This window comes from Physcomitrium patens, chromosome 11 (genome assembly GCF_059467195.1).
Source record: "Physcomitrium patens ecotype Gransden chromosome 11, ASM5946719v1, whole genome shotgun sequence".
NCBI classification, from domain to species: Eukaryota; Viridiplantae; Streptophyta; class Bryopsida; order Funariales; family Funariaceae; genus Physcomitrium; species Physcomitrium patens.
The window spans coordinates 88,032-103,707 of NC_143420.1; the positions used below are offsets into that span (position 1 = coordinate 88,032).

Sequence of the window (15,676 nt, forward strand, 5' to 3'; positions counted from 1 at the left end):
ACCTAATCCGTCACTACCGGCCCCACCTCGACTGATGCTCACCACATAAACCAATACATCATGATATGGCCATGGTACCCAGCTGAACGTGATTGCGGACATTCAAATGCCTTGACCGGACTTACCGCTGCATTCAATGTTGTCGGTAAGGGTCATTTGTCAATACGCGCACTGCAGTCAACTTGGATTCCATGTCGATCACCAGGACAGCTTCAGACCCGAATCTATCCTCTGTGAACTTTCGGCACCTCCATTATATAATTAGCAACACCAGTCCTTCAGTTTCATCATCAACTGTTACAGCCAGCCGACTTGCCAGCATAGTTTCATTCTAGAGCACCAGCTTGCGTAAGAGATCAGCTTAGGTATTTGCAGTTAGTTGCCACTGAGTTCGCTCGCTTGTGGGCAGATGAGGAGACGCTAGCTACTAGTTCGATACAAACAGGCTTCGACTTGAGACCTCCTTCGGTATCAACTTCCCATCGTCGAGAGTGTTTCGAGCCTGGGGTTGAGTCAAGATGGGTGCCGAGTTTGGTGCGCAGGGGACGGCTGCCTTAATCGACAACAAGTCGATCGCGGTTTACAAGCAGTTTGAGAATCAGCGCTCGAAGCATAGAAACGCTACTGGTGAGTTTTGACTTGAAACGTTCATGGTGCTAACCGTCTGCAGTAGTCGCTTTTCGACACATAGTGCGTGGTTTTTAGAGGCTAAAAATGTTGTTGGAATGTTTGTGGTTTATTTTAAGGCTCATCCCCTCTGTAGCTTTGGATGTGTTCATTAACGGAGGAAAAATATAGTTGCAGTTTGATCAGTTGTCGGAGCTCTGTTAATTCACTAGTTGTGACCGCTAATATTGTCAAAATTCTTGCACCATTTTCATTTGAGGAAATAGCGAGACAGAAATGCAAATCTCAATCTCACAACAGAAGACGTGTTAGATTTTGGACATTTAGAGTTGCTGGCTTCTTTTTGTTCTTTTATTCCGGACTTTATTGACGAACTTGTGGATTCCAATTCTGCAGAGGCTGAGATATGTCTCCGAGTGAAGGAGTTCATCAAGAAGCGGCTGAACGGCATCGTGGATGAGGAATGCAGCAAGCGAGTGATGGACCTGACGACGGTGGCCCTATCGTCCTTGAGCTCCACGGTCATCCCCTTCAGCGGCGTCGCAGTGGTGGTGGCCGCGACCTTGATCCAGTGCCTCGACTTCTCCTTAACCCTGGGCCTCATCCCGCTGCTCAACGTGCGCTCCTTCAACGACCTGCGGGACATGAGCAAGAATGTGGGTAGGTCGATTAGGAACTCGGGGAAAAGCTCGGTGATGGCGGGCGTGGAAACCGCCGTGCTCGAGGTTCTGAAGAAGCTCGGTCTCGGAGACTGGATCTGGACGGAGATTCTGAGGGACATTCTGTTAGAGATGATCGGCGACTCCGCAATGGACGTCGTCTGGATCATGACGCCGCTGCTGACCGTGCCCAAGTACATGATGCACCGGCACCTCATCAAAAAAATGTACCGCAAGCTCGGTGACAAGGCGGAGATCGTGCATACCCAGTGGATGGAGGAGAATTGCGTCACCAAAGTCGCTGTGCAAACCACGGTCGTCTCTCAAGTCGTCGACGGCATGCAGGTTGACGCGTTTGGAAACGTCCAAGGCATTCACATTCAAACGCAAGAGGTTTCCGCTACGCAGGTTGCAACCAGCAGCGGTGCCCAAACAAACGGATACCATCAGCAACAAGCGCAATCTCAGCAATGGTCGCCGTATCCTTCCTCGAGCCAAGCTCCCTGTTATAGTCATATCGCTAACCCTGTTATGATGCCGGGCACGGCTCCCAGCTACGCGCCACAGCCTCAGCAGATGCCACCAGCAACCGGCTCGAATTATTTCCAGCCGCAGGCTACACTGCAGCCGACGGGGATTGTAGTCATGGGATACGCGCCGCCTGCGAACTCGTCGTACTTCCAACCTCAGCCGACGGGTAGCTTTGTCATGGGATACGAACCGCCGAAGAACTCCTCGTTCTTCCAATCTCAGGTCGGAGGACAGTTCCAGCCTCAACCAGCCGGATACTATCAGGCAGCGGCTGCAGCGCAAACATACACTTCGCTACCCAATCCGACTTATGTCCAGCAGCTGCCAGATTATGGAACTCAATAGGGTCAGCCCATGTATCCTCAAGGGCAACCTCATGGATATCCTTCCGTTCAAATGGGAGAGTGCATTAAGCCGCAAGCACAAATGGTGGTGTGTCCGCCTGGAGGAGCTCAGCAAGCGTATCTTCCTAATCAACCTGAGTATCAACCATTGGTTCAGCAACCTGATCTGTGGTACCAGACAAAGGCAAATTAGTGATAGTTGCAATCGAGTTGATACTATTTCTGTTACTAAAACAAGATGAAAACATGAAAGCAAGATAGACATCATTTGTTGCATACGAAAAGTACCGGAAACCAATTGAAGGGCACTTTTGATGTCTTAGTTAAATGCTAGATAAGTCACAGCTTTCAGTACAAATAATATGGGACATTAATCACTTCTCTTCCGGAAGTGGAACTTAATTCTCAAGTGAAACAAGACCTAATATCCTTAAAAGTGAAAAAAAAATATTTGTAGGGAGAGGTTTTGTGAAGATGTCTGCTGCCATTTGCTCCATGGTACAATACTCTAAACTAATTTGTCCTTTCTCCACACATTGTGTAATAAAATGATGTTCAGTATCCTAATGCTTTCTAGGGCTATAGTATATTGGATTCTTGGCAATAGCAATGGCATTCTGATTATCTTTATAAATAAAAAATCTTTTCTGGCTTACGAATGTCATAATCTCTAAGTATTTTACAAAGCCACAAAGTCTCCCTTGCTGCAGCAACCAAAGTTGCATACTTTGTTTTTTGCTAATAAAACAAAAACTAAAGATTATTTTTTGCTTAACCAAGTGATAATTATTCCACCTAATATAAATGCACAACTTTCTATTAAATGGCACATTTCTACACAACTTGCTCTATCTACATCATTGTAGTCTACAAGTTACAAATTTGTTTCTTTTCTTCCATATTTTAATACCAAATATTTTGTTCATTGCAAATAAAAAAATATTTTTTTGATTCCTTATTAATGTGAAACATATGGATGTGCCATGTATTGAGCAATGTATTGATAAGAAAATATAATATCATACCTTTGACTATTTGGAAGATATAATAACGAACTTTAAGCTTTTTGATATAACTTTAGACTTTTTGTATTTAAAAGCTCATCATTCTCTTGCTTATTATCATGACTTTGTACCATTGGTGTTGTAATTGCCTTTGCATCTTTCATCCCAAATTTCTATAACTTTAAACAAATGTACTTAGTTTGGTTCAAATTAATAGTATCATTTTTCTTATCTTACAAAAAATCAATGCAAAAAAAATATTAGATTCTCTAAGGTCTTTCATCTTGTAACACTTTTGCAATTCATTCTTGTATTTCATAAGGATGTCAAAGTTCTTGCCACTAATAAGTAAATCATCAATATAGATAATTAGTGCAAGAATTAGTTTCTCAATATATATTATCTACAAAAAAAGGTCTAATTTTGAGAGCTTCCAATCCAGATTTAATAAAAATTTATTCAAACTCTTATTCTATCTATGTCCAAATTACTTCAAATTATATAAAGTCTTTAGCAATTGTAACACCTTGCCTTTATATTCTAATAGAACTTCCAAACCTTCTAAAATTTTCATATAAATATCATATTTTTAAAAATTTCCATTTAAATAAGCTAAAACAACATCAAGTTGTAATATATTCCAATTAAAGATAGTGGTAATTACAACAAATATGCAAATTATTGCAAGGCAAGCATTTGGTACAAAAGTTTCTTAGTAATCAAGATTCTTCACTTGTTTAAAATTCTTTGGAACCAATGGTATTTTAAAACATTCAATGGAGCTGTTATTAGTAAGTTTTTTTAAAAAATCTATTTTGAACCTATAGTCTTTCTATTATTAGGTAAAAATAAACATTTCCATATACCATGATCTTTTAAAGAATCAAGTTCTTCTTTCATAGCATGACTCCACTCTTTGCAAAAAGGTGAATTCATGGCTTGTTCAACAATCTTCGATTTTATATATTCATCAATATTAATCATATCCATTATTTCAATCAAGAAGTTATAATCTCCTTGAATAAAATTATTGCCTATTTTTGAAAATCTAATATATTAAGATTATCCACTACTTATATTAGTATAAGGTTTGCTTCTTCTTCAACCATTTTTCCATACAATCCATCATGCACATATAATCTTGAGGCTTGAGGTTGAAATATTTCTAATTCATTTGCATTTTGAGAATCTAATATATTAAGATTATTTCTATGATCTATATTTTTTTCAGTTTTTTTTTGAGGGATTAGTGGCTCACCAAGTAATTCATCCTTATTATCTAGAAAAATCACATCTTGACTAAAGATCACCTTCTTCTCTTTAAGGTAAAAAAAATTCATATTTTTTTTCTACTTTTGAATATCTAATAAAAATATCCCTCTTTACCTTTGCATCAAGCTTTTGACATTTTTCTTTTGGTATGGAATACCAAACAAAAAAACCAAAGCAATGAGTATTTTGAAGAAAAGATTTGTCATTGTAAAAAACTTCATGTGATGTATTACCATTGAATCTTACAAGTAGAAGATGAATGTGAGTCCAAGTGACAAATTTTTCTACAAATGCTCAATATTGACGATCCAACTTAGCATTGTCTAGAAGTGTTTGTATTCCTTCAAAAATAGTTAGTATTATATGTTTTGCCATGCCAAGAATTTCATGTGTATATGCAAGAGTGATCATGTACCAAATGCCTTTAGCTTTAAAGTAAAAACCAAACTTATTATTCAAAAATTTAGTTCCTTGATCAATAAAAAAAAAGTTTTTATCTTTCTACCAATTCTTCTTTGTGCCTTTGCTTTTCAAGTCTTATAAGCCATATGTGCTTGTTCCTTAGTATAAAGAAATGTAAGGCCATAATAGCCTGAATATTCATTGATCCACAAAACTAACCATTTGGCGCCATCAAAGCAAGCCATACCAAAATAATTAAGATTAAATATTATTACATCTAAAATACCATTATCATGCTTATGCATATGTGAAAAAGCTTGCCTATAGGCCTTGCCAATTATGCATGACTCAAATATAGATATTTTATCTTTTTTTCCCTTGATCTTTAATCCTTCAATACAATTCATCTCCTTTGACTTCTTTATTATATACATTTAAGCATGTGCTAATATTTGATGCCATTCAATATATATATGACTTGAAATAGATAAACTAGAAATTATAGCAACTTCTTCAAATTCATAAGGCATAAGGTAAGCTTTACTTGTTAGCATATCTTGTATAAAAAAGTCACTTAAAGAAAGAATCTAGTTGATTCCATTAACATTCAAGTTAAATTTACAACTTTCTTACATAAAGTTGCAACTAGTAATAAATTATCATGTGTTCTAAGAATCTAATGGATATTCTTCATAACGACATGAAAGTATTTTTTTTATAGGATCTAAAATTATAAAATATATCTTACTTGAGCCTTGTAATTTGATAATGCCACCATTATAGCCTTAGAGTTGGATAGCCACATTTTTATCAAAATTGAGAAGCTTACTCTTGTCTCTTTAGATGTATACATTTGCTGCAATATCAATGCATACATAATGCTGTAATTGAGACAACAATATAATTATTATTTTTGAATTAAATGATGTTTCTTGAGCTGAAAGAGCAATAGCAATGCCAACATTTATTATACCAATGTTATTTCTTTTAGAATATTTTACATCTCTTTACTAATATCCTTTCTATCTATAAGTCCTACAAATACTTCTAGACTTATTGATCTTAGGCTTTTACTTTTGTTGTAGATGGTTCTTCTTTAAGACTTGCTTTCTTCTTGCATGCACTACTAAAGCAAAAAATAAAAAACTAGTCTTCTCCTTCCTTTGCATCTCTTTTTCAAAGAAAATAAATTATATTATCTTTTTTATAACATCTTTTATTTTTCTTAATGCAATCAATTAAATAAGTGAATTCCAAGATTTTAGAAATATAGTATGTATAAGAAATGCCATGCTTTATTTGTCCATTTCATCATTGGCTTCAATATATTGATCTCTAATGTCAAAAATCTCTCTAAGAAAAATCTCCATAGATTTTCTATCCATGTATCAAAGACTATACAATTTCTTCATTAAAAAATATCTTAATAATAATTCTTAAGGATCTAAGGATCTTAGCCAATATGTCCCACATTTCTTTTTCAATATTACATTTGCAAATATGAGATAATTGCAAAGGCTTAATATTGAGTGCAATCAATGCTTTGCTTGATTTTTATTTTAATTTTTCATCAATGTTTATAAGATAATTTAATAACCTATCTATATGTATGTAAAGCTTACAAATTTGTATTAAGTGTTTTATAATGCATGTCCATATACCATATTTTTTTCTCATCTAATTGATCAATGCAATGATCCATTGAAAATACCGTTGTCAAATATAATTAATACAATAGCAATAAATATTTATAAGAAATCAGTTAATAAATAATCTATAAAATGGAATATTTAAGAAATAAAATTATTAAGCTATATTAGAGCAAAAAAGACTTGTCTTCATTATTAGTAACAAATAGAATTTAATTAAGAAAAAATTAATATCAATAGAGTTAATTTTTAGCTCTAATAGCTCTTTAGCTTTGATAGCATTCTAAGGGTGATGGAGCTCTAGCAGTAGGCAAATCATCCAAACTTTTTATCTACAAAAAAAATCCAATTTTATCAAAATTAATATTCATCTATGACAATTCATCCAAATTGATATTCATTTATAGAAGTATTCATCTAGCTCTGATATTATGTTACAGAAATAAGATAAAAATATAAAAGTAAGATGGATATCATATTAAAGTAAGAATAAGATACTATTATTTTAAATAAATTACTAATAATCAAAAGATAGTAAAAAAATGAAGATAAGTTACTAATGTAGTGGCTTAGATTTAAAGTGGTTGATAGATTAAGATGAGTCTAGGATTTAGTTGAATGAAGCAAAGATGGATGAAGATGATTATAGAAAAATTTCAATATGATAGACTTTAAAGAAATCAAGTTAGATTTTATTATTAATGCACTTGAAGCATTGAAGATTAGGATAGAGACTTTGTCAAAGCTGAATGAAGAACTATACATGACCATATATAACGGTCAAGGAGCTAGAGTGCATCAACCACCACATGAAATGGTAATAAATATTCCAAATTCTCAAACAACTATAACCGCTTCATCAAACATGGGAGGTGCATCCACTGAAGGTAATGATTTGACAATAATAACAGTAAAAGAACCAAGGATCAGCCTTCCAAAAAAGTTTGATGGCACTTGCTCAAAATTTTGTGGCTTTGTAAATCAAGTACAACTAATCACCTTACTTCAACCTCAACAATATTCCACTGAAACATCTTGTGTTGATTTGGTTAAAACCTTGCTTTCAAGTCAAGCTTTAACTTAGTTCCTTCCACAATTTGAAAAGAATTATTTTATATTGCACAATTTTGAAGCATTTTTGGTAGCATTTGCAAAAGCATTTGGTGAATACGATAAGGTTTGTTCTTCAAGAATTAAAGTTCAAAACCTTCATAAAAAAATATATTTTGTATTAACATATGTCTCAGATTTTTAATAATTAGCATGTGATATAAATTGAGGAGAAGATGGATTAATGAGCCAATTTCATTGAGAATTAAGAGACAATATCAAGAACTTATTTTTTTCTATACTAGATCCTTAAATACTCAATGAAGCCATTAATGAAGCTATGAAGTGTAATAACCATTTATTTCAACAATAACAAGATAAATGTTCATGAATTATATCTTATGTATACATCAATTATTCTACAACTTCTTCACCATCCAATTCTAATGAGCATTTGAAAGCAAAAGATATGTAGATTTATGAAGTTTACTTCAAACCTCTTTCTGAGCAAGGAAAAAAGTGTCAAAGGGAACTTTGCCTATGCTTATATTAAAAAAATCTAGCCACCATATTGATAATTGTATAGAAAAATGCTAGCATATATATCGAATGAAGAGTGTGGCCACATCATTAAAAGCTTTGCAAGAAAATAAAGGCATTCAGCCATAGTAGGGACTGTGCGATTGAATTCTCTACTATCACAAATCAAAAAAGATCTTATATTCTCTGCCAACCTTTTTTGTTGTTTTATTATATATGTATAGTTAGGAGTCACAAAACTAAAGTATCATGCATTATTTGACTTCGGAGCCTCTGCATGTTTTATTGATGAAGAATTTTTTAGATTACATAAAATTTGTATGATCAAAAAATCCAAAGCCGTACATGTAGAAGTAATAGATGGTCGACATTTATCCTTTAAAGACATCATTCATGAAACAATTCCATTAGAAATAACATTTGACAACCATAGTAGCCAAGTAATATTTAACGTTACTAGACCACCATCAAATCTAATCATTTTAGGACTCTCATGGCTTGAAAAATACAATCCATGGATAGATTGGATATCTTAAAAGTTAGAATTTTTTTTAGTAGATCATAGAACCCCCAAATCTATGAAAAAACTTCTAACATCCAATAAGACAAAACTTAAATAAAATTTATTTATTGGAGCTAAAGCATTTGTGATGGTGTCTAAACAAGGCATTATATTTGTTGTCCATACAAATCTATGATCAGAACCTTTAGTTGCTACAACAACAATTCCAGAGGCTTGTAAGGATTTTGTAGATATATTTGAAAAGAAAAATACAAACATCTTGCCAAAGCATCGCTCTTATAATTATGCGATGATCTTCAAGTAGATCCTCAACTACTATTTGGACCCATCTACAATTTATCTTAGAATGAGCTTGAGACTTTACAAAAGTACATTGATGAAAATCTAGCTAAAAAATTTATTTGACATTCCAAGTCAAGAGCTAGTGCTCTAATATTATTTGTGAAGAAGAAAGATGGATCTTTACGGTTGTGTGTTGATTATCACAGTCTTAATAAAATCATGGTAAAGAATTAATATCCATTGTCATTGATATCCAAACTTCTTAATCAACTTAGCCAAGCAAAGATCTTTACAAAGATTAATCCACAAGGCACGTATAACTTGGTATGCATTAAGGAGGGACATAAATGAAAGACAATATTTTGCACCAAGTATGGACATTATGAATCCAATATCATACTTTTCGGACTTACAAATGGACTAGCCATATTCAAACACTTAATGAATGACATATTTTGCAAAAATCTTAATAACTTTGTTGTGATTCATTTAGATGATATTCTATTATTTTCTAAGAATCTAAAAGACCACAAAAAGTATATCCGCCTTGTGTTAAAAAAGCTATAAAGTGCTGGGCTTTATATAAAACTAAAAAAGTGTGTATTTTATGCACCTCAAGTCGAATTTGTTAGATATATTATTTTCCAAAAAAAGCCTTTTTATGGATCCAAAGAATGTATAAATAATCATCGATTGAACAAAGCCAAAAATTGTATCAGATATTTAATATTTTCTTAGATTTGTAAACTTCTACATGATTTTTTTAGGAATTATTTCAAGATTGCTATTCTACTTATGTAGTTGACATACAAGGGCAAGTTAGAATATGGCTCCAAAGCAAAAAAAGATTTTCAAAGCTTAAAAGATGTTTTTGCAACAGCTCCAATTTAGATGCATCCAGATTTCAACAAATCTTAGTTTATGGAGACCAACGCCTCAGACTTTGCATCAATATCAAGCATCTTGCTAACAACCTTTGTGAAGACTCTTCAAAAGTCAAGATTAAAGATAATTTCTTCTTCTTTGAAGAATATTTATTCATTTTTGAAAGGCCAACTTGCCTGCATATTTTTCAAACATGCCATGACTTCCCTGCAACCAAACATTTTAGATTCAACAAGACCTTGGAATTTTTCTCTACAAAATTTTAGTGGCCTAAAATGTGGAAGGACATTAAAGAATTTGTACTATCATGTGATATTTATTTAAGGTCAAAGAATCCTTCACACTGGATATATGGACTTCTTCAATTCCTTATTCGAAGACAATCATAGTCATCTATCTCCATAGATTTCATTATAGATCTTCCACCATCAAGCTCATTTGACACTAACATTGTAGTTGTTAATTAATTGAATAAGATGGTACATTTTATAGCTTACAAAAAGTCAATTACTGTTGAAGAGATGGCAAGAATTTTTATTGATAATATCTATCATTACCACAGGTTACTAGATGACATTGTATTAGATCATGGACCACAATTTGTATCAAGTTTTTGGAAGGCACTCTTAAAGATTTGTAAGTTTGAAATCAACCTTTCTTCTATCTTCTACCTTCAAACTAATGACCAAACAGAGTGGATCAATCAAATTCTTGAGCAATATTTAAGGTACACCATCAACTATTAGTAAGAAAATTGGACTTTCTACTTGTTATTGGTAGAATTTGCATATAATAGTACAATCCATGCATCTATGTAACAAATGCCATTCAACTCAAATTATGGTCATCATCCAAAGTTGGATATGATAGAGCCTTCAAAGTGAACAAATCCAACAGCAAAAGAGTTTGCTACGAAGATGGCCAAACTTCAAGCAACCATGAAGACTCACCTAGAAAGAGCTCAACAACATTATAAGATATTAGCAAATAAATTGAGGAAGAAATATCCTCCATTCTAAATTGGTAACAAAGTATGGCTTCTTTGGCATAATATAAAAATCAACAGGTTAAATGATAAGTTGAACTAATGAAGATTGAGACCATTTGTGATTCAAAAATAAATCAATAATATTACTTATTGCTTGAAGTTACCTTCATCCATGAAGATTCATCTAATCTTTTTTGTTTCACTTTTTGAAAGATATAAAGAATCAAACATATGAAGTTGAAGACAACCACCACCTACTATGGTTGGAATCAATGCTCATGTTGAATTTGAGGTAGAAGAGGTGTTAGCTTTAAGGATAAGATATAGGAGGCCTGAACTAGGATAGGGACTCGTAGTGGAACTGAGACTCGTACCCTCACAATGAGAGTGTGGATTGGATGTGACACCAGTTAGCGGACCTCGGAGTGGGTCCCAGTTTCGACACAAGTCCCAGTTCCATGAGTCCCAGGCTTGGCATGAATTCCACTCCCAACGCGAGTCTCAGTCCTACGAGTCCCAATCCCGGTAAGAGTCCCAGTCTTGTGAGTCCCATTCTTGATGCGAGTTTTGGTCCTACGAGCCTCGATTCTGGTACGAGTCTCCCTAGTCCTGTGACTCTCAGTCTTGGTGTGAGTCCCAGTTCGGCACAAGTTTCTAAATTTTAAATTGAAATTTCTTGAATTTCTTTGAACTTCTTCAATTCTTTGTCTCCATAGACCAAGTTTATATTTATTCTTTGATTTTTTTGTTTTTTGATGCTAGATAAATTCTATTTTAAATAATTATAACACTGACATGAATAAGTATTAGAATGAAATGTACTTTGTTGCATGTGTAGTGAAGATCTCTGAATGCAAAAGTATTGTGTTCAGACTCACAATCATAACTTAGGTACGTATTGAGGGCAAGGCAAAGTTGTGATGTGAAGCGAGGTGAGGTGAAGTGAGCCAGACTCCAAGCTCATAAACCTAGTCGCATTAGAGGTGAATCTGTGCTGGATCAAAATTTTGTTGCCATTATATTGATCTGTTTTTCTTTTGAAGTGAAGTTGAAGCATTCTTCGAGCGATTTGAATCGATTTTTTATTTTTTATTTTTTTATTTTTTTGTTTTATTTTATTTTATTTTGTTTGTTTTGTTTGTTTTCTAAAATGAGTAATTGTGCTCCTTTGTTGTGTTTGAGATTGAAGTAGGAGCTTGAAGGAGAGGGACGTTACATCGCTTCGCATGTTCCTTATTAGGTCAACTCTTGTCTACTCCACCACCTGCATAACATGTAAAACGTTGTCCAAAACTCTATATGCTTCCATGTTTGTGTGGTGTATGGTTTCCAATTTAATTATTTTATGGATTGTTGAAACTTAGTTTAGAATTGAATTTGTTTTAGAATGGAATTAAAAGATTTGACAACTTTTTGGCTCAATGAACATGGGATTTGTTTTAAGCCTCCTCATGGTTCTTATTTTTCATTCACTATTGCAATCATTCCATGGTACATTGCATAAAGGAATCGACCAATGTAATGGCAGGGACATAGCGGTGGAACGGAGTGTGCTGGTCCACAAGCCATTGAGGTATTCAATTTCTTACAATTTATTTTGCTCTAAACCTTGGTTGCAACGGCATGTTTGAGAGATGCTCTGCACATTACATCCAGGTCTTGTAGGTATTAATGTAATGAGTTTTTGTATTCACGTTGAACTCGTTTATGTAGGTTGCGGGTTGAAGTTTGAGCAAGTTTGAGCATCGGAGTAGTAAGGGCTGCAATCATGGTCCTCCTTGCGAGTGGAAAGTTTACAAGTGTGTCTCAAGCTCATACCATTGTGATTTCACTCTTGGGATGTGATTACTAGTATCACAATTACCTTTCTACATTTCATATTTTCATCATTCAAATGTGATTAGGGCTTATCTCCTAAATTTCCATAGTTGGCGTGGATTCTTTCTCCAGCACTCTTGGTGGTAGCCATGGTGTTGGTCACATATATTGCAAAGATCGACAAGGTGACTACTACGTTATGGTGAGTCACCTATTGTATTGTTGTAGTCCAAGTAGACCTTCAATTTTCATGTAGTCGTCTTTTTTTCAAACTTGTCTCATGATTTATTTATTTATGTATGTATTTATTCATTTATTTATTTTAATCCAATTTTGACTTCGTTCACATACTGTAGGTTATGCACATGCTCAAGCCAAGTCCCTAGGATGTTTGAAACTCTTCGGATCAAGTGCAAGTATTTAGGGCAACTCGTTCTGATTGAGCACGTATGCACATGGAGACGTGAAGTCCGAGAACTTTCTCCTGGGACAATCCAATACACTTGAAGAGAAGAAGCTTTTTCTTGTATATCTCGGGCTTGGTGAGTTTTCATTATCGTTGTGCTGTAATTCGTTCTTTGTTCACACATTAGCAACTTCCTTCGCTCTAATTTGGCATTACATCTATTTTTTTTTATTTATTTATTTTTTAAACATCGGTTAACTGTTACATGGAGAGCATCTCCAATAAGAATTGGATGAGTTTATTACCGCTACGTCCATGCACAAGTCAATTTCACACTAAGATTAATGTCTTTCTCTCATATATGCAGCTATTCGATGGTGGGATGGTACAACCGGTCAGCATGTAGAATATGACCAAAGACCTGATGTGTTCCGGTGAGGCTCCCCCCCCCCCTCCCCCCTTGTCCTGATCTATAGTTGCTATTCATGTTTTGGCGGTTGGAAGCGACTATTTTGCTTTTGAGCTATATTTTGATTTTGTATAATTTTCGTACATGCAGTGGAACTGTTTGCTATGCAAGTGTACATACACATATGGGAAGGACTGAGAGTAGGAAGGACGACTTGGGATCATTGGCTTACACTTTAGTATTCCTTCTGCGGGATAGTCTTCCTTGACAAGGTTATCAGGTACCGATCAAATTTGTGACGAGTAGCTAATGAAGAAGTGATCAAGGCAATATATATTTATTTATTTATTTATTTATTTTTTTTTTTTTCTTCCTTCCTTCTTTCCTTCTCACTATTTTTTATTTGAACGTGCTCTATATATTTGGTTTTGTAGAGCGACAACAAAGATTTTTTGGTGTACAAGAAAAAAATGGCAACTTCTCTCGAAATGCTCTGCTATTTCTGTACGGTTTCATTTTTAAATAGACATTTTGGAGATGGTCGCAAATATGAAGTTCGATGAAGAGCCAAATCATGGCAAGCTCGTTCTACTCTTCGATTCCATCTTGAGTCTTAATCCTGTAGAGAGACCCATAAATATAGGCAGTGTTGAAAAGGTGCATTCTATGACCTTCTTTTGCTTCGTTTTTCTTGTCGATACACTGAGGATTCTTTTATGAACCTACTCTTCATTTAATCATCATATTAATAAAGCCTTTTGTTTCTAGTGTTCCATATGGGTTGGTCAGAAGAGAAGGTGAATCAGATGTTGAAGAAGATGAAGATGACCAACCTAAGAAAAAGATCTGGTTAGGAATGCCTGCAACTCAATGCATTACAATGTATACAATGCGTGATGGCCAAATGAAGTAGAGGTAAGGTGGTGCAAGCTTTCGTCATTGATGTGGTGTAACATTGCTTAGTTAGGCATGAGCCCGGTCATGTGTGTATCGTCAATTTTAACTTTGTCCTCCTCGATATCGATGAGCAATTCTGATTTCTACAACATGCGTTTACTTTCAGCAAGAAGCCTAGATTCGGACAGACCCATTTACTAAACTTTCATTCCTATTTTTCTTTCAACATACTGGAAACACTATGATGTAGCTGATTCTCGGCTTACAAAGCACGTGGAAAAGGGTAATGAAGACGGTTTGTGTATAAGCAGTGTGGCTTCTTGTACAAATCTATGGGCTCTTGTTATGGATGCGAGGATAAGATTTATTGCTCAAGTTCATGAGTTTTCATATGTATTCGCCATCCTTGAATGCATGTGGATTTATTTAGAAATATATTTAGAAATTGGTGCCTGCGGTCTCTCGGAAGAAATAACAGGTTTTTTATTTTATTTTATTTATTTTATTTTTTTGTGTTGTTGTTGTTGTTGTTGGGATTTTTGTGTTGGTGGAGAATGTGGACTTTTTGTTCATTTCTAGGTTTTCAAGTTTTGTATGACACATTTGTTTTATATATTTTGTTGCTTTATTCGGACTGTTGGTCCATTTTTTGTATTTGGCTTTGTTTGTATTTTTTTGTTTTGTGTTGTATAGAATGTGTCGGTTATTCGTGAAGGGGTGCTGCTTCCCTTGGCTCACATGAAATGATGAAAGCTATTACAGTCTAAGGTATGCAACAGCCAGTAATCTTAAATTGTGGAGTTGAGAATGAGTGGAGGCATGAAAGCAATTGTGAATTGAACTTCACAATTTGTGAGTGTTGCAAAATCCCTTAATCCTAAAATCCTAAAATCCTAAACCAGGTTTACTTAGTCTAGTCAAAGATGAAGTTGTGATGTAAGGCGAGGTGAGCTAGACTCCAAGCTCAAACTCCAAGCATTGCAGGTGATCTTATGTTGGATCAAAATTCGACTGCCCTGTATTCATCTGTTTTTTCTTTCAAAGTGAAGTTGAGGCATTCTTGGGACGATTTACATTATTTCTATTTTTTTGATTTTTTTTGTTTGTTTATGTGTGTTTGTGTGTGTGTGTTTTCTAGGGTGAGTGATTGAGTTCCTTTGTTGTGTTTTAGGTTGAATTAGGAGCTTGAGACAGAGGGACGTTACATCACTTTGCATGTTCCTTATTAGGTCAACTCTTGTCTATTCCACCACCTGCATAACATGTCAACCTATGTCTAAAACTCTACATGCTTTTATGTGTGTGTGTGTGTGTGTGTGTGTGTGTGTGTATGGTTCTCAATTGGCGAAGGTCGACGGATTATATACTAGGCTCAATGAGATGACCAAGG

At 34.6% G+C, this 15,676-nt stretch overlaps 1 protein-coding gene and 1 pseudogene across 1 annotated transcript; both read left to right on the forward strand.

Moving 5' to 3' along the window:
- The first annotated feature begins 213 nt into the window (after positions 1–213).
- LOC112288428 (uncharacterized) lies at positions 214–3,430 on the forward strand. Its single transcript, XM_024532582.3, has 2 exons — positions 214–627; positions 1,024–3,430. The coding sequence occupies exons 1-2, from the start codon at positions 519–521 to the stop codon at positions 2,160–2,162; spliced, it is 1,248 nt and encodes a 415-aa protein (XP_024388350.1). The 5' UTR covers positions 214–518; the 3' UTR covers positions 2,163–3,430.
- Positions 2,172–14,387, forward strand: LOC112288681 (casein kinase 1-like protein HD16; annotated as a pseudogene).
- Positions 14,388–15,676: the final 1,289 nt, after the last annotated feature.

Excerpts from the sequence above, each read along its gene's own strand:
- LOC112288428 (XM_024532582.3), top strand. The coding sequence starts at position 519 with ATGGGTGCCGAGTTTGGTGCGCAGGGGACGGCTGCCTTAATCGACAAC. Across the intron at positions 628-1,023 it reads GAAGCATAGAAACGCTACTG|AGGCTGAGATATGTCTCCGA; the intron begins GTGAGTTTTGAC and ends CCAATTCTGCAG.